General features: G+C 34.8%; 1 protein-coding gene across 2 annotated transcripts in view; it reads right to left on the minus strand.

The window, feature by feature from the left end:
- LOC129005406 (uncharacterized) overlaps positions 1–24,822 on the minus strand; it is a 38,013-nt gene extending 13,191 nt beyond the window's left edge. Inside the window, exons 1-3 of one of the 2 annotated variants that reach the window (XM_054434291.1) lie at positions 24,702–24,822; positions 20,505–20,544; positions 7,656–8,141 (exon numbers count right to left, since the gene is read on the minus strand). In XM_054434291.1, the coding sequence (XP_054290266.1) occupies positions 7,656–8,141; positions 20,505–20,544; positions 24,702–24,758 (583 nt within the window). In that variant the 5' untranslated portion in view covers positions 24,759–24,822. Of the gene's footprint in view, positions 1–7,655; positions 8,142–9,075; positions 9,136–20,504; positions 20,545–24,701 lie in introns of those variants that run through there. The other variant, XM_054434292.1, reaches the window with a different exon arrangement.
- Positions 24,823–25,820: the final 998 nt, after the last annotated feature.

The following is a 25,820-nucleotide window of genomic DNA, read 5'->3' on the forward strand; positions in this document are numbered from 1 at the left end:
GTCCTTGCTTTGCCAGAGAGTTTAAAAGAGGACGTTTTAAAAGCATACCATGAATCATTGACATCTGGTGCCCATAGTGGGATTGCTAAAACAATTGGAAAAATCAGGGAAAAATATTTTTGGAGGAACATGATAACGGACATTAGAAACTACGTGACGTCATGTTTTCAATGCCAGGTTAATAAACCTGATAGGCAGAAACCAGCAGGGTTATTGCAACCTATTGTTCCACCGATAAGGCCTTTTAGTAATATAGTTTTAGACTATTTAGGGCCTTTGCCAAGATCTAACAAGAAACTGTATATTTTAGTTTGCATGGACAGCACTACTCGTTATGCTGTGGTTCGATCCACTGAGAAAGCGGATTCTCATGCTACAGCACGTTTTGTGTTAGAAGTCATTATACCGAGATTTGGTGTACCGGCCATCATTAGAAGCGACCGTGGGGGACATCTTGTGGCTGATATGTTACAACAATTGTACTCTGCACTGGGCATTGAATTGAAGCATAGCTCAGCTTATCATCCCCAAAGTCAGGGCATTGTTGAGCGTTATAACTCCACCCTGCTAACAATGTTGAAGTTCTATGTCAATGAAGGACATACGGACTGGTCTAAGTATATTGATATGGTGACCTTTGTGTATAACACGAGTGTTCAGGCTTCCAGTGGATATTCCCCGTTTTATCTTTTGCATGGGTTCGAGGCCACACAGCCAATAGATTTAGCAATTTTGCCAAAAATTCCAGACCATGATGTACTAAAGGCTGTGACAGCGTTACATGATATACGGGCCAAGCTACCTGATGTGTATGCTAAAGCACAAGAGAGACAACGGAAGTATTATGACGAGAAGAGAAGGGAATGTTCATTTGACGTAGGAGACCAGGTTTTGGTGGAAGCACCATTTGTAGGGAAAATTGGCTCAAGGAAGCTCGCTCCATTGTATAAAGGGCCATATAGGATATCGAAGGTTCTTACTCCTTTAAACTATGAAATTGACTTGATGAAGGCAGGAAAATGGTCAAAGGATGTTGTGCATATCAGTAGACTCAAAAGATATCACACGGGAGAGCCTAAAGGTGAAGGGTGACAGAGAGAAGGAGTGAACATGAAACCGGTATTTTTGTATATAGTAAGGTATATTGTCGTGATAACATTGTTCTATTTTTTATTTTTATTTTAGACATAAGTTCATTCAAAAAGTAGCGATAGCTAAAAAACGTAGAAGTAAAAGAGTTGTATTTTTTTTTTTTGTAAATAATAAAGTATTTGTTCATGTATCATTTGTGTATTTGATTTTAGGTAGGTAGCCTATAAGTTGAGTCAGATTTAGGGAATTTGTATGTAACTGATAGGATTGTATTATTTCTTGAATTGTTTATTTGCTGTGTAATATTTCCCTGTTCATCCTTGTTCTTCCAAGTTTCCCCACTATCACTCAGAGGTGCTACACAGATGCTGAAGTGCCGCTTGTTTCAGTACTAATATTCTGAACTGAGTAGGGGTATTTAGGATTGAACAAGTAAGGCTCTCATATGGCATTCATAGAGTTTTGGGCAGAATGCCCAAGTCAGCGGGATTACCTGAGTGATATCCTTCCATGCCTATTGCCTAATGTATATATATATTTTTTTTAAAGTAAGTTTATTTAGGTGTAGGCGCTATCTCGTTATTGTTGTATATACAGTATTGATTTTGGTTAAGTGATGATATAGGCAGTGAGGTATCTGAATATGTTCTATTGTTTAGTATTGTTTTGAAGATTTATAGTGCAAATTGTGATTACTTTAGATAGGTACCTTTCTTTGAGATAATACCCTAGGGTTATTTTTGTATCAGCAAGATTTTAAAAATATGTATTATATTTTGGAATAAGAGTGTTAGTGTGTTAGATTTTGAGCGTGGGAGTGTAAAGTTATAAAAGTTCTTAATAGGGTAATATTTTTTATTACGATATGTACTGGTTTTTAATAGCTTAATTAGAATAGGTAGGTAAATTATAATATGTTTTTTTTTTAGCGGTCATTGTATGGAAGCACTTTGGAGGTTTTTCTTTTCAGTTTCGGAGAATTAACTTTCAGTTTTTAAAGTAAAAAGGGGTGTTTTGTGAGTTTAAATCAAGTTTAACAAGGGCTGGCCTCAGGATAGTATACCTTTACTTATTCAATCAGGACTGGCTGGCTAGTGTGGATATGCTTATCCAATGTTTGATTAGTTTATTTCATATAGTAATGTTTTATCTTAGTTGTTTTCAGAAAAATTAGCATTGTTTTGGAGTCCAGTCCAAGTTGGTAAGCTGACAAGCTGAAGTTGGCCGACCTTGCACACTCAGCTAGTTGTCTACATCAGCACTACTACAGAAAACTACCTGGTGACTCAGCACATTCCATCTACCCACTGGAGACAAGGCGCTTTGCACTCATTCATTGCTATCACCACTGAGGAAAACAATGCTTTAGTTAAAATGTTTAAGATTATGGATAAAAATGTAATTTGTTTTGTTTTCTCAGTTTTGAAATATTGTAAAGTAATTTGTCTTAGGGTTTTTTTTTATAATTGGGGGACTTTTTTTTTTGTAAAACTTTTGTTTGAAATTGTCGTTAATTTTTTTTATGTTAAAAGAGACGCTGAGGACATCGTCTGGAGGAGAAGGGGGGATGTAAGGGAGATATAGGTTTTATATTTGTAGATATTTGTAAACTAGAGGTTATAGAGGTTGAATTGTAGATAGTGACCTTGCCAACTAGGAAGCGTGCTGGAGGTGTTTTGGTAAACACTGGGTGCTTTGCACTCAGTAGCTGTCTGGTCAATAAATAGGCCACCTGAGGTAGAGAAAGGGGTCAGTTGCCCGGGGCAAGGTGCCCAGGAGAGTTGGGTGAGTACTGGTTTCTCTATCTTGGGGTTAGGCCCTGTAGTCGGGGGTTTGTACGGGAAGTTTTGATTTAAGGGGACTGTAAGTTAGTTGGGGTTTCGTGTTTTGTTTTGAAGGAATTCTTTTGGGGATTAATACTTTGATTTGATTAGATTACAAGGGAATAGTTTCACTTCGTTTTGGGTATTATAAATCTAAGATTCAAGCTACCTCCAGAGCGGTTCTTACCAGGTATTTGTTAGTAGGCTATACTTAAGAGTAACTGTCACTGTATTAAAGCTTGATTACTTTAGACAAATTAAAATCCTATTTGATGAACACAATCTGATTCTCTTATTGAACAGCTACCCAGCTCATAGCATAAAGTAGAATAAGTTTAAAGATTCGGGTTTGCTATAAAGCTACGCTCCCATGTGCGTATGCAGAATAACCTATGAAAAGCGAGGGGGTTTTCTGCATATCACAATGCTATCAGCTATTTATTTATCTACTGCATTCAAAAGTCAACAGCTGATCATATGTCTTTGTTTATGTGTCAAATACTGATTCCATAAGGATTACATTGAAACTTTGAGACCCAGTGGGGCGGATTCCTGAGAGACTTTTTTAACGCCATATAGATGTTGGCACTCACCGATATGGTCTTTATTACCATGCAAAATTTGAAAACGATTGATTCAGCCGTCTAGGAGGAGTTTGCGTATTACGAAATGCATAAAAGTCGATGTATAAGAGCTTCGCTCGCTCCGCTCAATAAAATCTTAAATTTTAAGCTTATTTTATGAGTAAAACAACTCTGCCACAGCAAACCTGCAGACTCAGCAAATTTCCATTTAATTGGATGTTTTATTAATTGTATTTAAATAAAATTAGATTCAAAAGGTACCTAGGTTTGCTGCTACAGGTAGGTTATTATAGTGTGTGATTTGTTTAGTAAAATATCAATAACTTAGTATAAAAAAAATTATTGTTTTTAAGTTTGATCATAATAAATCTATAAACATACAAACTGCAACAGTTAACTAATCCATAATAATAGCATGGTAGCTTAAGATTTACAATTTACAAATTTAAATATACAAATATTGGTTGTGTTTACTAAAAATATGGCGATTATTTGTCACAATTCGAATACTAACCGAAGGGGTTTTCAAACAAGTAAATTAAGTACTGTAATATTAACTCGTACCAAGTATCGGAAATATTGTATGCAGTGAGGTAACCAACCATATTTTGTAAACTACGCAATAGTCATATTAATATTTTATACTCATTTTTACCCATTTAATAAATTAACATTTTAATATTTTGATGGCACTACCACTATCAACTAAGTGGGATGAATAATTGTCGTAAACCTTGAAAGTAACCGTCAATTGCGATGGGTCTCACCGATTTTTGATAAATAAAACTAACTATACTTAGTCACCAACATGAACCAGACACGAAAAACACCCTTCCAAATTTACAATGGGATGTCAAGTATAGTTAGTTAGTGTGGTGGTGCTATCAAAATACTAAAATGTTAACTATTAAATGGGTAAAAAATTAAGATAAAATATTAATATGACTATTGCGTACTTTACAAAATATGGTAGATTAATATTTTCGGTGCTTGGTACGAATTAATATTACTTAAATAACAGGCTCCATCTCCTTTTGAAAACGCATTTGGTTAATATTCTAATCGTGACGGATAATCACCATCTTTTTAGTAAACACAACCAAAATTTGTATATTTAAATTTGTTTATTGTAAATTTAAAACTCCCATGCTATTCTTATGAATTAGTTAACTGTTGCAGTTTGCTTGTTTATAGATATATTTTGATCAAACTTGGAAAATTAGTTATTTTATACTAAGGTATTGATATTTTACTTAAAATAAAACACACTATAATAACCTACCTGTAGCAGCAAACCTAGGTACCTGTTGAACCTAATTTTATTTATATACATTTTTAATAAAACATCCAATCAAATGGAAATTTGCTGAGTCTGCAGGTTTGCTGTGGCAGAGTTGTTTTACTCATAAAATAAGCTTAAATTTTAAGATTTTATAGTATCACACTATTTAACTAAATGGGATAAATTATCATAATCCTTTAAAGTAACGGTCAATTTCCATGTGTTTCACCTATTTTTGATAAATGGAAAAAACTAAATATAATACTTAATAACAAATAACTCAAAAACCGTTGGGTTTAGAGAAAGATGGTAAATACAAAAAATCTGTATTTTTAGATGACCTACATTTTGTATGTTTAGCTTTTTCCTGTATCTCTAATAATAAAGTCACTATATTGAAAAATACAGAAATATGCCGCCATTTTCCAATATGGCGGCTGTAGCACAGCTTCAATTTTAGGGGACTTTTAGTATGTTCAAAAGGAAGGTACACCTAACATCTGTACCAAATTCCCCGGTTGTGCTAATTTTTTTTTGTCAAAACATATTTTTATTATACTAAGAATCAAGTAGGCTACTTTAAAAACAAACTTATCAAAACTTTTAGTTTAAACTAAAAAAAGTAATTTACAGAATTTACAACAAATGAAGCAACAATTATGAAGATATAATTACCCACTATACCTCCTTTCACTAATACCCCTCCCCTGAATTAATCGGGTCTGGTTCACGACTTGCACACGCTCCGCTACCACAATCACTCTTACGCTCTGCGAAGTCAAACGGCACTCGTGCCTACCTGACGGGGTTTGACAGTGTATGACCCTCACGACTTGCACACTCTCCGCTACCCAATCACTCTTACGCTCTGCGAAATCAAACGGCACTCGTGCCTACCTGACGGGGTTTGACAGTGTATGACCCTCACGACTTGCACACGCTCCGCTACCCCAATTACTCTTACGCTCTGCGAAGTCAAACGGCACTCGTGCCTACCTGACGGGTTTTGACAGTGTATGACCCTCACGACTTGCACACTCTCCGCTACCCCAATCACTCTTACGCTCTGCGAAGTCAAACAGCACTCGTGTCTACCCGACGGGTTTTGACAGTGTATGACCCTCACGAGTTGCACACTCTCCGCTACCCAATCACTCTTACGCTCTGCGAAGTCAAACGGCACTCGTGCCTACCTGACGGGTTTTTGACAGTGTATGACCCTCACGACCGACTTGCACACTCTCCGCTACCCAATCACTCTTACGCTCTGCGAAGTCAAACGGCAGTCGTGCCTACCTGACGGGTTTTTGACAGTGTATGACCCTCACGACCGACTTGCACACTCTCCGCTACCCAATCACTCTTACGCTCTGCGAAGTCAAACGGCAGTCGTGCCTACCTGACGGGTTTTTGACAGTGTATGACCCTCACGACCGACTTGCACACTCTCCGCTACCCAATCACTCTTACGCTCTGCGAAGTCAAACGGCAGTCGTGCCTACCTTACGGGTTTTTGACAGTGTATGACCCTCACGACCGACTTGCACACTCTCCGCTACCCAATCACTCTTACGCTCTGCGAAGTCAAACGGCAGTCGTGCCTACCTGACGGGTTTTTGACAGTGTATGACCCTCACGACCGTCTTGCACACTCTCCACTTCCCCTTCTGGGTTGCTCGCACAACTCTCGGTATGTCAACGACAATTCTCCACCGCACCTTATTGTTTTTTTTTTGTCATATTTGAGCGGCTAATCACAACGAAAGCCCAGAGAACACGAGAAGGACATGCGAGACGAGGGACTTCCTTTTGAAAAAGATCCATAAAATAAATTAACAAATAAATTTGTTAACATAATCATGTAAAGTTCGTAGGGTAGAGAAAACCACTACTGTAAAGGTATTGTATGATGACAAGCTGTTATTTATTCGTCACCTTTTATTTAATCAACCAAGATATACGTGGAAGGTAAATGACGCTCTGAGGTTTATCTCCCCCCGTTTGCGCGGTTTATGTGCCGACCTCGAGTGTAGTGTTAACATATAAACTACACACCCTGTCAGTAATCAACCGAAGCGAAGGGCTAATGGACTTTTCCTTGTCTCCATAAGTCTCACACGTACATTTTATATTTAAAGTTGTTTTTTTTCTCCTCAAGAGTCCTTGGAGGCTGGTGGCCATCTTGGTTTAATTTCAAACAGCCACTGAAGATTTATTTACCATCTAAAAATATTTTTCAAATACCAAATATCTAGGGCAGAGTGAAATTAGAAATTTGCATTTTAGTTTTATGACTGTTTTATCATTTGAAACAGCCCAATGACTCTTACCAATAAGCGCATATCAATACACTTCAACGTTTCAATGTATTTTTTTTAATCTCTACAAAATGGTGTTGAAAGAAATTGCAAAATGTTAAGATTTTTTGTTAAAAATGGGAATACCCAATGCTTACCACCATAAAGACCCCCATCACCCCATTCGCATTGTCAGATTATACTGGTTCACGAATTTGTTTGAATTATTGTAGATTTACGGGGTTATACAAAATTTCATCCTAATCGGATATTTTTATTCGAGTAAAGAGTAACGGACACAAATACATATAATATATCTATATAATATAAATTTGAACGGATGGTGTTTTAGGCCTCTAGGGACGTCAAAACGAAAGAATAAATCGGCCCGGGTCTAAGTCATACCACGAGACCTTCAGCTAATAGCTTATTCCCTATAAAGGAAGTTCGCTAAAAATAATATGTTGATATTTGAAACTGAAAAAACTGTCATCTTTATAAAAAAAATATAAAAGCTTAATTTAAGAATTAATGCTCTGTAAAATATATTTCAAATATATTAAAAACCATAACCTACCTATATATTTCTTTCCCGCATCGTAATCCTTGATAATCTCGTTACACTCGTCCATTGCTATGTATCTCAGATCATTGCCATAATATGTGTCACACCACCATTTCCCTGCATTAAGGAACTTAATAAGGTATAATGGCATGCCGTAAAAATCTCTCTTGTCCACATTGATATATTCGCACACATTTTCTACGTCTTGATGCAACTTTTTCTTATTCTCTAGGTTGCTTAAGATGACATTTTCAACCTCGTAGACTCCTACGAATTTGGGATCTCTAAAGGTAAGTACATTACCAATTTGATTTAGCCAGTTGTTCGTGTTCTTCTGTGTATGAACTTCTATACGCACCCCTAAGTTGTTACTCCCAATTGTAAGAGCTGTGAACTTGGCGATGAATTTGAAAATCGTGTTCTTGTTCTTACACACTTCTACAGAGTCTTCGATGTATGCAAGTTTTGCTCGACTAAGTTCATTCGTCCCCTTGACAACTGCAATAAAAATGAAATATATGGCTTGTGTATATACAGGGTGATTTGTACTCAGTGTGACAAAATTGTTTTGGTGTAAGTACAAAGTAAATGGAGTGTGATGATGCATATCAAATGTTCCAAGTCTAAAAATTAGCTTCACAAAAAATTATTTTATGTTTTTCAAAAATAACCATGCTTTTAAACTTAATACAGCGATTTCTCAATTACCTGTATATTGATTTGAGTAAATAATGTCATTTTCGTGTTCTATATTAAATTTTGAACAAGAATAATAGAAAATAACGGAGGTTCAGTTGTAAAAACTCCATTGTAAATAGATTCAAAGATAGAAATTAAGATGTGTGATAAAAATTTTAAAAACAATGGTCTATTGCAATTTCCACACCCTGTATACAAGAAAGTGTCGGAATATGTTAAAAACTGCGCCATTTTATAAGCTTTCCAACCTTATGTGTGAAGTTTGGTGCAGATCCGTCAAAAGGGCTCTGCCCCAGTGGCTCTCGAGTTTCCCATGTTAACGTTATGAGTACTCATATTTAAAGGGAATTAAAGAATCTCAACAGCTGGTTCAACTAAGCAATTTTATTCTGTGACTAGCTGTGTGCCCGTTCTACGCACAGGGATCTTATAGTAGTCAGTTGAAACCTTCTTATATTAAGATTAAGAACAGCAATTAGTTTGCATATTTGCAGATATGCTGGCAAAACTATTATATTATAAACCTTCGCAAATACAGTATCTGACAGTTCAAGCCAAAATAAATGCTTCGCAATTAAATGTCAAGCGGATCGTGTTGGTCCATATGTCCAATGATTAAACTAAAAAATGTTTTATAGATCCATGAAGCGTAGCCCTAAAGTAGGCCTATAATTGAAAGTTACTTTCCACATCGGTTAACTTAAACGTATTTAAAGTACTACCTCAACCTCACCATTTAACACTTTATTCCGGTTGACATTTTCAGTATCAAAGGTGCTCTTGTCCATTCCGTGAAACACTGAGAAATAAGGACATTAATGCGTTACCAACATACAACAAAACAACACAATACAACAATCCAACAAAGGCCACGAACTATTGATACATAAACAATATAAAGGCGTAAACAATTCATGATGGTTTGCCCAAAAAATGTTTTACTCAAATAGGTTATCATTTTCTTAGCATACCGGGTAAGCTAAGATTTGGAATCCAGACAGAAAAAGCAAAACTTATACAGAGTTAAGACATCACTGAAATTGAATACGGACGGCTCTAATAAATAAGGTGCAACACCAACGATATCAAATTTGTAAACTACCGGTTCTAAGGAAAAGAACCAGTACCTACGTAAGAACCTACCTAAGAACTATAGTAAATCGGACCAATTAAATACATTAATATCTAGTCCCGATGTTATTGATCTCGTGCTTTTGGATTTTCTCGTAAAAAGTTATAGTGTAAACTTATCGGTGTCAGTTTGAAAAAAAAGCAACCGTACCCAAACAACGTTTTGTTATTTAATAGAATACGCATTCTCTAAACAATGATCTATTAACATTAGAAGGAAATTTGACGAAAATCACACAATGTTGGGGTTTTGGTCATTTGTAATTTTATTTTTTAAGTAGGTAGGCCATGCATTCTATGGAAAAGTACCGGTATCAAGGATCGTCGTCAAAAAGGTTGTTATGAATAAATATGTAGGCTTACGTACCCAAGATATGAGTTATGGGCCTATTGGCTGTATGGTCCAGCGATTGCATCACACGGTGAGTAGAAACAGAAAGTGACACATTGGAAAAGCGAGTTTAGCACTTCCTCTGTTAAACCTCTGTTACAATCACCCACTGCAGTTGTGATTTTTTACTTTACACTTTACACAACCGCCATTGAAGCGCCGTCAATGAGTGGAAACATTTTTTGTAAGCTATTGGCAACGATCATTTCAGTGTCCAGCCCTATACAACACTGATTCGAGGTCTTCTTCTTTCTGGTTGTCAAAACTCAAGAAACATTTTATACTCAAAGAATTTCTGGTTCCGATTTGGACGATGTCTAGTTATTTAATTTCATTTACGGTTACACTATTGGACTATATTATTGCACTTGCGATTAATTAAATCCGTTATGTAAGAAAAACGTTTTTAATCTCACTTGGTTGGGATTTGCTTTCAAAACGTGATTCGAAATAGTTGCGGTATTTGTAAACAACATTTGTAAACATGTCATTGACAGCTAGAAAAAATAATCTTGATCCGAACAGCTGTTCGTTATTTCATAGACGATTATGTGATAAAAATTGGACGAAAATTTGACAAAAATCGCACAAAACTGCATTTTTGAACGTCCGTAATTTTATTTACAAAGTAGTGAGGCTATATTTAAATCACTAAAGACACTCTCGCCAATCTAGTGAATACATTAAAATGACTTGGATCTTGATATGTACTCTGGTTTTCACGGAGAAGATTGCGTAAAATGCCATCTTGAGTGTTACAGACAAAGGGACAGACAGACAGACAGAAATTGAGATAAGACTCGTTTCTGCTTCTTTAATGTATAAAACGTAAAAATAACCTAAAAGTATATAATTCTGAGCAATGTACAGACAAAACTCTAATTTTATTTATATAGATGTTCAATAGAATTCAAAAGTTAATAGGTTTACCAACAGGATGCAGCACGATTTTTTTTAATTTATGACAACAGCTAATTTGCAACCAAAAGGTGAGTGAGCGTAGCGAACGAACTTCAACCTGGAGGCGAGTTAGCGTAGCGAACGAGCTAACCTGAAGGCAAGTGAGCGCAGCGAACGAGCTCCAACGTAAAGGTGAGTGAGCGTAGCGAACGAACTTCAACTAGGATCTTGAAAATGAACAAGCATTTGACATAAACCCACATTAGGACAGGACGACGTCTGTCGGGCCAGCTAGTTACTGATAAAAATAAACTGTTTCAGTAATCTGACACTTACTTTCTCCCACTAGCTTGCAATAGGATTTCGGTCCGTGGTACGAACGCTATTTTTCATCACACTATACCTTATTACCACTATTCACCACAATAATAATGCACACTGATAGTCAACACAACTACAACTTTAAGGTTATGTGAAGAAATAATTTGGAAATCAGCAAAAATAATAATAAATATTTGTTAGGCAGTGGTGACAATAAAACAATTCTATTGCAATGCTATGGATATTTATTGTGTATTTAATATGCATTCATGTTTTGAAAAAGTAAGCGGGCAGCTGATTTTGCGGCCCTAGAGATGTAAAAACCTGATTTCCGTTACTTTATAAGGTTTATGAGAAAATCACATAAAATAATGAAATGAAATGAAAAATGTCTTTATTTAAGAGGCGAAGTTAGGACTTGCAAGTCCTCTCTACCACTTAACCTCTACCTACTGCTCAATATAATAGATTTAATCTTTGCCCCAAACCTCGCACGGTTTCCTATGGATTTGATATGGCCAGGAAGAGAATGCCACATTCGAATTGCAGATACCAAGAAGGATTTGTTAAAAACTGTTGACCGGTGAATTGGTGTAGATAAAAGGTGAGAGCCTCTACGAGTGGCACGGGTGCTGATGTCAGAAATAAAATGGAAGTTGTCTGATAAATAAAATACAATAACTTTTGAACTTCAATTTTTACAGCAATTAATGAGCTAATTAACTTTTGTTGAGTTAAAAGGACTAAACTAATTGTTTTTGTGAGAATCAAATTATATCAAATAAAATATGCTTTATGGCCGTATAAAACACAGTAACTGCATGGCTTGAGTTACATTATTCAAATACCTAAATAAAATACAACATTGCACATTAGTAACAAACCCCTACTACCTATTTATAACAGAATAAAAACAGTTTTCTATTTTAAATATTTTAAGTTTTCGTTTGAATACATTGGTGTCACTTATTTATTGACTTGAGCTTGTCGGGCAGGGAGTTGAACAATATTGTGGCATTATAAAACACACCACATGGCGATTAAAGAAGGAAGTTTTATGGTGTGGAACATTTAAATCGGTTCTTTTTCTAGTAATTTAAATTGGAGTGAGGAATTAAAGGTAAAAAAGCTATGGTTTTGCTTTGAAAATATTAAAGAATCTATATAAATAAAATTAGAGTTTTGTCTGTACATTGCTCAGAATCATAAATTTTTAGGTCAGAAGCCGAAAAAAGTCTCATCTAAATTTCTGTCTGTCTGTCTTTCTGTAACACTCAAGATGGCATTTTACGCAATCTTCCCCAGGAAAACGAGAATACCTATCTAGATCCAAGCCACTTTAATGTATTCACTGGATTGGTGAGAGTGTCCTTAGCCATAAAAATATGGCCTCACTAATTTGTAAATAAAATTAAGGACGTTCAAAAATGCAGTTTTGTGCGATTTTTGTCAAGTTTTCGTCCTATTTTTATCACATAGTCATCTATAAAATAACGAACAGCTGTTCGGATCAAGATTATTTCTTCTAACTGTCACTGATATGTTTACAAATGTTGTTTACAAATACCGCAACCATTTCCGATCACGTTTTGAAGGCAAGTCCCATCCAAGTGAGATTAAAAACGTGTTTCTTACATAAAGGATTTAATTAACCGCAAGTGGAATAATATAGTGTAACCGTAAATTAAATAACTAGGCATCATCCAGGTCAGGAACCAGAGATTCTTTGTGTATAAAATTGTTCTTCAGTTTTGATAACCAGAAAGAAGACTTAAATTTAATAATGATCGTCGCCAATAGCTTAGAAACAATGTTTCCACTCATTGACGGTGCTTCAATGGCGGTTGTGTAAAGTGTAAAGTAAAAATTACAACTGCAGTGGGTGATTGAAACAGAGGTTTACGGATGATGCTAAACTCGATTTTCCAATGTGTCACTTTCTGTTCCTACCATGGACTATATACATATATGGTCAATAGTTCCTACTCACCGTGTGATGCAATCGCTGGACCATACAGCCAATAGGCCCGTAGCCCATCTCTTGGGTACGTACGCCTACCCAATTAGAACAACCTTTTTCGTCGACGATTTTTGATACCGGTACTTTTCCCTAGAATACACGGCCTACCTACTTAAGAAACAAAATTACAAACTTCCAAAACCCCAACGTTGTGTGATTTTAATCACATTTCCTTAATCATTGTTTAGGGAATACGTAATCTATTAAATAACAAAAAGTTGTTGTATAAGATTGTTTTTTTTTTTCAAACTGACACAGATAAGTTTACATTAAAAGTTGTTTACAAATAAAGCAATTAATGGGAAATAACTTTGATTGCCGATAACTTTTTACGAGAAAATCCAAAACCAAGTGATCAATAACCTTTATTAACGCATATAATTGGTCGGATGTACTATAGTTCTTAACCGTAAACGTTGGTTTTTGGTACTGGTTCTTTTCCTTTGAACCGGTAGTAGCAGCAAGAATCATTTTTACGTACCAACACATTACTGTAATTTACAAATTAGTTATCGTTTGTGTTGCACCTTATTTATTACAGGCATATTCAATTTAATTGATGTCTTAACTGTATAAGTTTTGCTTTTTCTGTCTGGATTCCAAAATGTTAGTTTATGCTAAGAAAACGATAACGCATTTTAGTAAAACATCACGCATTCAGCAAACCATCATGAAATGTTAATACGCTTTAAACGTTGTTTATGTATCAATAGTTCGTGGCCTATTTTGGTAATTTTTATTATAAATTACCAATCTAAATCGTCTATAGTACTTCATTTCATATAGCAAGCCGACTCATGTAGCATTTCGACAGCATTTCGGGTCATCTTCGGTCTAAGCAAATATAAAATTTTTTATAACATTAACAAAGATTTCAAATAATAATTGTATACTAGGGGAAACCCGTCGAAATCGACGGTTACTTTCAAGGCTTACGTTAATTTGTCTAACTGCGTTAAATTTGGTGAAATATACATATTTTAAGCATTTAGCATTCTTTAAAGAGTAATAAGTGTAAAAACAATAATGATATTAATTGCGTTAGTTTCCGACCCTGGTTGATCATTCAATGATTAAAATATTTCCCATACCGTACGTCATCGGAGTTATTATTAGTATGTTATATGACATCTCATCCTTATCCTTTGGAAGAACATTTAAATAGTATTAAAAATCGTATTAGTGGGTCTTTTGTAGTTAAACACTTCTGTGATTTCATCAGTGTAATATGTATAATAAATTGAATGTATAATGTATGTATAATATAATGTATGTACATATAATGTATGTATAATATATGTATAATTTGAAAAGAAAATAATTTTTGGTAAGACATATTCTAGATTCAAAGGGAGGTATATCCGTTACAGTGTATGATTGATTTTTCCTTCGTCACGTGGCGTCAGTTCATATCGTACTTCTGTGCCAATGAATGAACCCTCTAGCATAGTTTTGAGAAATTGACTGTGGGGTTACTGTTAAAGCTGGAATTCCTTGACATGGGGTCTCAGCCTTATCAATAACATAAAGTTGTCAAAATAATCTCTCTACGGAATGTTAGGTGTAGTGGAATACTTGAAGTGAAGTTGGCGGCTTCATTGGCAACCAATAATGCAAATGACATAGCAATGGGTCATTTCCAAAAGCAAAATACTGTAAATTGGCTGTTACGTATATATTGACGTTTACATAATGTTAATCAATAATGTTAATACATAATTAATGTGTATCTATATATAGTTAATGTGTATCTTATAAAGGATTATGTGATCTAGTTTAAAAGGAATATGACCTTTCCGTCATGACAGTAGCTGCTTAAATCGTATTTTCTCTTTGTACCATATTTTACAGCCCAAATGTAGTGTTATTTTCAATTATGTTGCCAACCCAGTGCGCCAAAGTCCTTAATATAGGCAGCTGGCAGGTGCAAATAATTTGTCAAGATGGGTACCATTTTAGGCAAGGTGTCTATGTTTGGATGTTATTAGACACGATAAGAGCAGATATTTCTACATAAATATTTGATATGTGTAGAATAATAATATGATAAAATGTAGGCATAAGTGGTGAAAAAGGCAGACACCAACCCGTACAATATATATAAGATAGTTCAATAAGAAACAATTTAAGAATTGCTGTGATAAAAGGATTTACCACTGATTTCGTAATAGAACTTTATATTGCAAAACATGACATGATAAAGAAGAAAATCAATTTTGAAATCAGAAAATAACATTGCAAATACTTATTTGGTAGAATTCAGTAACTGTATTATAATGTTATATTCACATATTATCATATGTTAAATGTATCATATGTTAGTTGGAGGTAAACAACATCAGACATGTTTATGTTTCAGTCTTGAGTGGAATGGTAAATAAACTTCTAAGCTTTAAATGTTAAAGCTTCTAATTTTATTTATATTTTCTAACTAAAACATGGTGTCAGGTGTATTTTGAAACCTAGAAGAAATAATGGAAGATCTGGATTGTTTAGGTTGCCTGAACCTATGAGTTTTGAAGGAAATGTGAGTGAAAATTGGAAAAGATTTCGTCAGAAGTTTGAACTGTACTTAATAGGAACTGGTCATGGTAAGAAACTTAAAGATGAAGTTAAGATTGCGCAGCTGCTTAATCTGTTAGGCGATGATGGCCTAGATGTATATAATACTTTTAAATTTGAAGATAATGACAAAGATAGTTTTGATTGCGTACTTGATAAGTTTGAATCTTACTGTTGTCTTCTGAAAAATGTTATATTTGAGTGGTTTAAATTCTATAGAATGAAGCAGGAAGAAGGTCAAGACTTCAGTAAGTTTGTTATGCAGTTAAAAATAGCAGCTAAATCATGCGAGTTTCTTGAACCTGACAATATGATTAGAGATAGAATTGTCTTAGGTATAAGAGATAAAAGTACTCAAGAGCGTCTATTAAGAGATACAAAACTTGACTTGAAAAAAGCTATTGATTTCTGTATGATTGTAGAGAGTAGCAAGGATCAATGTAGGACTATTGTAGAGCACAATGAAACCAAGCTTTCGGGGACTAAGTCGGATCCATACAGTGTATGTGTTGTTAATAATGTACCAAATCAAGAACTTTCGCGGAGTATTGCAAAAGAAAAACAGAATGATCTATGTAGCTTTTGCGGCTACAAACATGTACGGGGTAAATGTCCTGCATATGGCAAAACATGCTCGAAATGTGATGGTAAAAATCATTTTGCAAAGGTTTGTAGGAGCAAAACTATAAAATCTCATGCTGTTACAAACGAGGAACAACACGATGAAGACTCTTGTGTGAGCGATGTTAGTTTAGGCTCGGTAAGCTTAAACATTAGTTGAGTGAAAGGTCAAAGTGAAAAATCGTGGATGGAAAACTTGACTGTTGGTGGTACACAAGTTAAATTTAAACTAGATACAGGTGCAGAGATCAGTGTTTTACCTGCTAGTTATGTACGGAAAATGAACATTACACACGTAAAACGTAGTTCTTATGTACTCTCAGCCTGGTGTGATGAAAAATTCAAAATCAAACCTCTAGGTCTTGTGATATTACAATGTAAAACAATTACAGGTGTAACTGCAGATGTGAATTTTGCTGTAGTGAATGTCGAACATGAACTGCCGATTTTAGGACTGAAAGATTGTGTCAATTTAGGACTCATTAAGAGAGTGTCATCGATATGTTATGTTATCGATATCGATATGTCATCATATTCAGCTTAAGGAGGGTGCTATCCCACAACGCAGGTGTAAAACAACGATCCCGGTCACTGAGGGAAACCAACGCTGAATGATGGAGTACAAGACAGGTTAAATACAAGACAACACCTGCAGAAAAAATATTATGATCGGTCAGCCAAAGACTTAAGGGTTGTAAGAAATAACGAAAGAGTTGTCTTCAGAAATGAAGGAAGGTGGGAGCAGGGAAAGATTGTTAATCAAGGACCAACTCCAAGAAGTTACTGGGTAGAAGGTGATAACGGGGCTACATTAAGAAGAAATCGCTGCCATCTGAAACCATCACTCACTCAACAAAACAATTCCCAGTCAGTTCCAAGGCAAGACGAGCCAGTACAACTAAGACCTCGTAGAGAAATCAAGCTACCATCAAGATTTCAGAATACAATATAATGGAATGGTCTCAAAAGAAGGGAGAAGTTTGGTTGGTTACTGTTTTTAGTTAATTCTTTCAAATTTGTTTGCTGTTTTTTAAAGGGGAAAGATGTATTATAATGTTATATTCACATATTATCATATGTTAAATGTATCATATGTTAGTTGGAGGTAAACAATATCAGACATGTTTATGTTTCAGTCTTGAGTGGAATGGTAAATAAACTTCTGAGCTTTAAATGTTAAAGCTTCTAATTTTATTTATATTTTCTAACTAAAATAGTAACTCCCAATAAATATGTGTTGTTTGAGATACAATTTAAAAAGGAACAGCTGTTTTATTAAAAAGTATTATTCACATGGCCAAAATGTAAACAAATCTGTGGAGTCATCTTTAAAGGCTTCTGGGGCAGAGCCCTAAGTGATTTTGCTTAGTTTTTCTTTTGATTACTCATCTACAGACCAAGACCTTTCTTTGGACACCCCTACCAAGTTCCTATGCCCAGCCGATCTCTCAAATTAGTGGGGACAAAGTTTCCAATTAAATATTTCAATTCCCCCATGTTAATCTTATGGGAGAAAATCCAATTTTGATGGCCTGTGGGGCAAAGCCCGAGGATTTTTATTACAGGAATTGGTGAAAGGGGGCGGGGCGTCTACACAAAAAAATACTTTATTTTGACACGTTGTTTGTACAAATCCGTCCATTATTAACGGAGGAGTAGTGTTTTGTAGAAATCGCCTTCACGTATTATATATAAGGATGTACTTTGTTATGCTTAAAGCATAGCAAATTCCCTAATTAAGTTCTGTATTTGTTTGTGTATGTCTGTTGGTAACGCATTAATGATATAATTTCTCAGTGTTTCACGGAAAGTACAAGACCACCATGATAATGAAAATGTCAATACAAATAAAGTGTTAAATTGTGAGGTTGAGGTAGTAGGTACCTTAAATACTTTTAACCATTGTGGAAAGTAAATTTCAATTATAGTCCTACCTCAGGGCTATGCCTCATAGATATTTAAAGCATTTTTTAGTTTAATCATTGGATTTAACATATGGACCAACAAGATCCGGGTGACATTTAATTGCGAAGCATTATTTTTGGCTTGAAACTGTCAGATACTGTATTTGCGAAGGTTTATATAATAGTTTTGTCAGCATATCTGAAAGTATGCAAACCAACTGCTGTGCTTAATATAAGAAGGTTTTAACTGACTACGATAAGATCACCGTGCGTAGAACGGGCACACAGCTAGTCGTAAATATAGATGCAAGGGAAAGTGAGTATAAGTTAATGAAAATCGATTTACATGATTCTCTCCAACCAGCAATAACCCGCACAGCCTTTTTCTGGAGTGCAAAAATATGTTTTGTTGCAGACGTTTCAGTTCCCTATACCGTGACTGCATATGAGAGAATGGGGAACACCACTGCATAGTATGCTGAGAGAAGAACAGTTTTTTCTGCAAATGGAGCCAGCCGACGTAAAACAAAAGTGCCGGAATTTATCCTTCGTGCGCCAATGTCAGTATGACATGTGAATTTCAGACTCTTGTCAATGTTTAGCCCTAAAAACTTCAAATTATTCACAGGGGACACCGCAACATCGTAGATCCAAACACAGGGATGAGATAAACTCTTTCTTTCTTTCATGATATGCTGAAGTCAATTAAAGCAGTTTTGTGATTGTCTATGGCTAGACCATTATTCTGAAATATTGGATGATTTTATTGGACTCCAAAAAAGTAGCTACTTCCATCGCATTGTGGGTAGGTTTCTCCATAACAATAGATGTGTCATCTGCAAATAGACATAGATGGGCATCTGAAATTAAATTTCCGATGTCATTTAGGTACAGGATGAATATAAAATGCTCTAAAATGTTACCTTGAGGCACACCAGCTTTGACAAACAAGACATCAGGATTGCACTTTTCAGGGTGTTATTTTCTGTGTATGGTAATTGAACGACTTGCCTTCGTCCTCTGAGATAAGAAGACAACCATGGATTCGTCACTCCTCGTACTCCAACGTTGTCAAGCTTTTCTAGCAATAAATCATGAGATACCATATCAAAAGTTTTCCGCAGATCAAAGAAGACTTCAGAGGCAGGATGCTCTTTTGTCTAATGCATTCACAACCTATCGATGATTCAAAAACATTGCATTGACAGTAGACCCACCTTTGACGAAACCAAACTGATTGGGGCACAAAAGATTGTTTTGGTTCACGAAAGTCAACAACCTATTTAAAATACCTGCCTTTTCAATCGTTTTTGAAAATGTTGGAAGTTATTGAAATAGGTCTAAATCATTAGATCTTGAACACTGCTTTACTAGTAGACTGGCTTTACAATAGATAATTTTATTGCGACTGATAAACTTCGCGTTTGAAAGGATTGGTTGATGATATGAACCAAACGATATACCAAAAATTCACAACAGGACTTCAGAAGATTTGATGACACACTATCACAGCCTGATGATGGCTTTGTTTTCAAGGAGATGATTATTTCTACTACCTCTTTCTTGCTTACAGGTATTAAGAAAAACAAGGTTTCAGAAGAAACAGATTTCAAATTAGTAGAAGAATTTCGGCGAGCATTTCAATTTTCACTGCCTACTTTCACAAAATATCTATTGAACATATTAGAAACCAATTTTCAATCACCAATACTTGAACCACTCTCATCCTTGATGTTGATAATATCAGAAGATGGTTTCCTCAAGCCTCTATTTTCATTTACAATCTTTCAGACAATCTCGGTTTTATTAACAGACTTATTTATAATATCAAGCACTTTAAAAGACTTGGCAGCTTTGATGCTATTCCTAAACTGTCTTTTCAACAAGAGAAAGTGTTGTCTAATGACGTGCGAAGAATCCACACCCTTTGTAAAGCAATGCCAATGAGCAACATTATCACGGAGTATCAGTAGAGATGTTGATTCAAGGGCACTTTTCTGTGTCAGGCAAGCTTGTGAATTTTGGTCTTTTTTCTGTAAAGGATCGTTCTGATTTTCCGTTATTTTAGGGGTTTTATGGGGAAACCACCCTTAAATAAAATTTTAAAAACTTTAACAAATGTCTGGAGGTACTATGGACTAGTCACATGCCAAATTGCATTACAATCGGACCACAAGTGTGGTCTGTAGCTCTGTACACTTCCACACACACGCACACACGCACGCACGCACACACACCTAAACATACATACATTAAGGACAAGTATGTTATAAGTTAAAAATAAATTTAAGATTTTACAAAAGCACACTTACTGTTCCATTTTTTTTCTTCTCCAGAGCATTGTATGACAATCTGAAAATTTCCAATATTTCAATTTAATTTTTAACGTAAAGAACTTTGAAGTAAGCTATAGTGCTAGTTTTGTTTTTGGTTGTTATTATTTACCATCTTAAAAATATATGGCTTGAGCAGAACCAAGTCCCTGGAACTACACTAAAGGGCCCAAGTAGGCTACCTGAACTGTGCCACCGGGTTCCCGGAACTACACCAAAGGGCCCAGTTAGGCTCTCAAACTGCACCACCATGTTCCCGGGACTACAGAAAAGGGCCCAGTTAGGCTACCTGAACTGTGCCACCGGGTTCCCGGGACTACACCAAAGGACCCAGTTAGGCTCTCAAACTGCGCCACCATGTTCCCGGGACTACAGAAAAGGGCCCAGTTAGGCTACCTGAACTGTGCCACCGGGTTCCCGGGACTACACCAAAGGACCCAGAACTGCGCCAAAAAGATTCAATCTACCTCTAAAGTATCAATCTAACTTACACAGCTTACTGGGACTGGCCGATTTGTCTACTCTTCGAGCGTCTATACTTTTGAATCTACTCTAACTAAATTAAAATTTGAATAACAATTTAAATTAATATGAAAAATACATTTTTGCTGAACTACTGTGAAATTACCTGTTTAGGTTTAGTACGGTGCAATTAGACCTAAACCAAGACATCAAGAAAAGTTTCAAACCAGCGCCAAATTGTTTTGAATACACTTCCCTCATTATGTAAAAAAGTTACACTGATTTGAGTGGGGATGGACCAAATCCGAGCAGTGGTCAAATTTAATCCGAGGAAAGGTTTAGGGTTTAGGGTCTAGGTCTTTCAATGAGACCTATGGTAATAGCTTATTCCCTATATGGAAAAGAGTATTCTAGCACGACTAAATGAAGAATATTTTGAGGTTTCTAGTCATAGTACGGCAGCTTACAACCCCTGATGTTGTTGACCTGCTATCACGAAAAATGACTAAGATGTCTCTATTAATTCAAGGAGGCCATTTTAAACGTAATGAAATAAGAAAAAACTAATTAAGTGAAAACAAGCTGTTGCAATTATTCTTTGCAACGGGCAGGACGTTGATGAACGAGTCCAAGTATCTATTTCAAATCCTAATCCAAACATAATATGTTAACAATTGTTAACACGTTTACTTTATCAAATTTTAAGAAGCTACTATCTCCAAACAGGCTAGTAGCAAACATCGAAAGTTTGACAATTCGAATGGTTTCTGCTTTTTGAGTTTTGTCTGGATTTTATTAGTCCAAGCTGCACTAACTATCTAAATAATAAAACTGTCTTCTCGGTATTTTGTATTCCTTTATTTTTTTATTTTAGTTATTCTTTATTTTTTTCTTTCAATCAAATTATTACCAATTAACTGTCATGTATTTTTTTATAAATATCTAATTTTTGTTTCAATTTATAATATTTATTTACAGAGGAAATTTCTCACGCACGGGCAGTAGCCTATATGAGAGGAATATTTAATGACTATGTCAGTATATTATTACATAACTATGGCATAACGGGCATAACTATAAAATTTGTACTGACAAAGTATTGTAACATAGTATTTTACTTACTGAAATAAACATTATTTTGGTTCTATTTTGGTTTTATTTGATTTGGCTACCTCCATGTGAAGTTTTATTTAGATCTTTTGAGTGGTTCCCGTGCGATTAAGTAGTATACAAACACAACATCCATCATCTCATCTTGTCTTATCTTATCTTACTAATATTATAAATGTGAAAGTTTGTGTGTTTGTTTGTGTGTTTGTTTGTTTGTTTGTTTGTTTGAAGTTCAATCACGCATTAACTACTGGAAGGATTGGGCTGAAATTTGGCATGATGATAGATCCCATTCCCGATTAACATATAGGCAAATTCTTATCTCAAAAATCCTTTCGGGCTCCGCCCCAGTGGCTCCGTAGTTCCCCATGTTAACCTTATGAGTATTCATATTTAAAGGGAATTAAAGAATTTAGTCAGCTGTTTCAACTAAAAAAGTTGGTTTTATAATATGCAAAAGCATTAAAATGTTATAAGGCTTACCAACAGGGTGCAGCACTATTATTTTTTGCATTTTACTAATTTGAACTAAGCAGCAACAAAAAACTGTAATACGCAATGAGAACTATCAAAGTAGGATTGTTTACAGTTAAGTTTATGTTTTTAATTTCATGAATAATTTGCGATATTTCTAATTTTTAATAATTTTTCTCTGTTGTTTAGGGGAAGTGGTATAACATTATGGCTATGGTAGATGTGTAATACTATAGTATACCGTAAATTTTAAAAATCAAATTTTATCAAACTGTGTCCTCCCCCATTGCAAACGCAAAGCTTGAGCATAACTGCAATAAGCATTTTATGCTAATATGCCAACCCCGTACGACGGACGGGCATTCTGCTAGTATTTACATATTTAGATAAAACATTGAAAAATAAAGAAAAGATAAGTTAATTGATTATATTGGCTCTTATAAAATGATACCAAATTTACAAAATTACTCATGAATAATATTCCCCATCCTGTTTTCACCCCCTTCTACCTAAAACCGGAACGCAAATCAGTGTAACGTTTTTAAACATGTTAAGAGAGGTTTAACTAACGATTTAGAACCCATTACAAACCTTTTTATGGGTGTCCGTGGGTTTCCTACATTTAAAAAGCCACTTTTTTATCATCAGATAAAATCACATTTACCCCTCAATATCTCCTGAACCGTTCATAGTAGATAGGTATTGTATGGTATCATCTTGCTCGAAATGTAATGTTCTTTATTTTGGTAATTCATAATATATCAGTAAAAACGCATCGTTTTCGAGATATTTGTAAAATAGTAAAAAAGTCTTATTCCCCTTCCTCTTCTTTAAACCCTCCTTCCCAAATCCGACACTGAAACCAGTGTAACTTTTTTACACATATTAAGGGAGGTCTATTGAACAGTTTGGCACTCATTAGAAACTTTTTCTATGGGTGTACATGGTTTTTCTACATTTAAAAAAACTACTTTTTTGGAATTTTAATAAAAAATCACATTTACCCGCAAATATCTCCTGAACCGTTCATAGTAGACAGATATTCCATGATATCATTTTGTTTGAAATTTAATGTAGATTAATTTTGTAGTTCATTATATTTTGAGGAAAACGCACCGTTTTTGAGGTATTTGCGAAAAAGTAAAAATAATCCTATTTTCAACCCCTCCTCCCCAAACCCGACACTCAAATCAGTTTAACTTTTTTTTACATATTGATGGAAGTGTATTCAACAATTTGGCGCTGGTTTGAAACTTTTTTTATGTCCTGGTTTGGTCTTTTTCAAGCTTATTGCACTGTACTAGTTGTACGTTTATCAACTGCAAAAACTCATCATTACATTGTTTACTATTCAAAAGTAATGTTAACTATCTTTTTTTATTTTGCTGACCAACGCAAATAAACATTTGTTACGATTTCCTCGACTCAACACGCATTTTGTAACATCGAAAGATGTCCCATCATCGTGAGCTTAAAAATAGAAGGCATAACCTAAAAAAATCTATAAGTATTGTAAGGTTTCTATCTGCATGATAAATTGTCCAATGCATATTTTTAACTTAAAATATTTTAGTCTTTGAAGTGTTGCCAAAAGACCTAACTTTTAAGTAATCACTATATTCTCATTCATATTTAAAGTGCTTGATAGATTTCGCACATTATACATATTTTCTCAACTATTTTAACCGCTAACTTTTTACTCTTGTTATTATTTTTTATTTACTTTTAGATCTAACATTTATGTGGGCAAATGAAATTAAAGTAATATTAGTAATGGTATTGCCAAGAGTATAACGAAAGACTAATTGAATACTTCAAAATCGTTGGACCCTTACATGCCTGTGGTCAGTGTAGTAAATACATAATTACATCTTGAAATTGCTGATATTTCCTTGTCCCCATTGGCTCTACATGTTAAACCATAATTTTCAATTTTCAATACAAATTATTATTTAAAGAGGTTCCTGACATTCTATTTCGTACTAATCTGTATTATATTTACACTAACTATACTGGTAAGTTAACAACCACGATAAAAATGCTGAGATTCGATTAAAATATTTAAAATTGGTGAATTGTTCTTATAAAATAGTCGAACATTGTGCTAGGTATAATATTGTCCACACTTACCAAAATCAGAATAATCGCAAACGAAATCACCAGTTGGCTGCCCAGAGCCATTTCCATGTACTTGTACCTCCAATGTGGGACTTTCAGTTATGCCTTATTCCAATTGTAAATGTTAAAATGCCTGTTCTGTAAATTAGTTCTCTTCATTACGAAACCCATTATTGGTCATTATAAAGCAGATGTGTAATTTCGGTCGATTCTCTTTCGCTACCGTAGTTACACAACAATATGCGATAACGTACCCATCTATACTACAATACGAGTAACGTTTTGCACACAATAATTTCAAAAACGGCTGAACGGCTCCTATGATGTCCTCTAAATATTTAGGAATATCTTAGTTTCGGGCTAAAAACAATATCCATACTAGCCACTGTTCTGGGAAAATTAGTTTTTCGTTAAAAAACCTAAATGAAATATTTATATTTTCAATATTGGTCTTATGGAAAGCTAGACAATAACTACAGTAATAACCTATTCCCTATTTGGCAAATTCGCTAAAACCACGATAAAATGCTAATATTCAATTACAAAATTCAAAACATGTAAATTGTTCTCATAAAATTATCAAACTATATACTAGGTATAATATCATCCACTTACCAAAATCAGAATAGTCGCAATACAAATCTTCAGTCCGCTGCTCAGATTCATTCCCATGTACTTGTATCTCTACTGCCAAATGTTCAGTTATAAACTGTCGTACTTGTAGACGTTGAAACTGGCTCATGTTCTGTTAATTCTAAAAATTAAATAATTATAAAACCCATCAGTCATCATTAAGCAGATAAGTAATTTCGGCTAAGTTAAGAGTTCGCTTGCAACCGTAGTTATAAACTCAAATTTAATATCGTAAATCGAATTTAATATATTAAAAATATTTTCAAATGTTGAGTATTATTTACCAAAACAAAAAGATAGAATAATGCTGAAAATATCATAAAAAGGACGCAATTCTCATTTCAAAGAACTATGCAATTTTCTTAATTGGGTTATGAATTTTATATAATTATCTATAAGTCCTTTAATCAATAAATACCTCCGCCACAGCAAACCTGCAGACTAAGTGAATTTTAATTTTCCTGGCTGGATTTCAACTAAAATATTTCCTTAAAATTG

The sequence above is a fragment of the Macrosteles quadrilineatus genome, unplaced genomic scaffold (assembly GCF_028750875.1).
Source record: "Macrosteles quadrilineatus isolate MER2022 unplaced genomic scaffold, UCM_ALF_1.0 Scaffold_21__1_contigs__length_2333173, whole genome shotgun sequence".
Lineage (NCBI taxonomy): Eukaryota > Metazoa > Arthropoda > Insecta > Hemiptera > Cicadellidae > Macrosteles > Macrosteles quadrilineatus.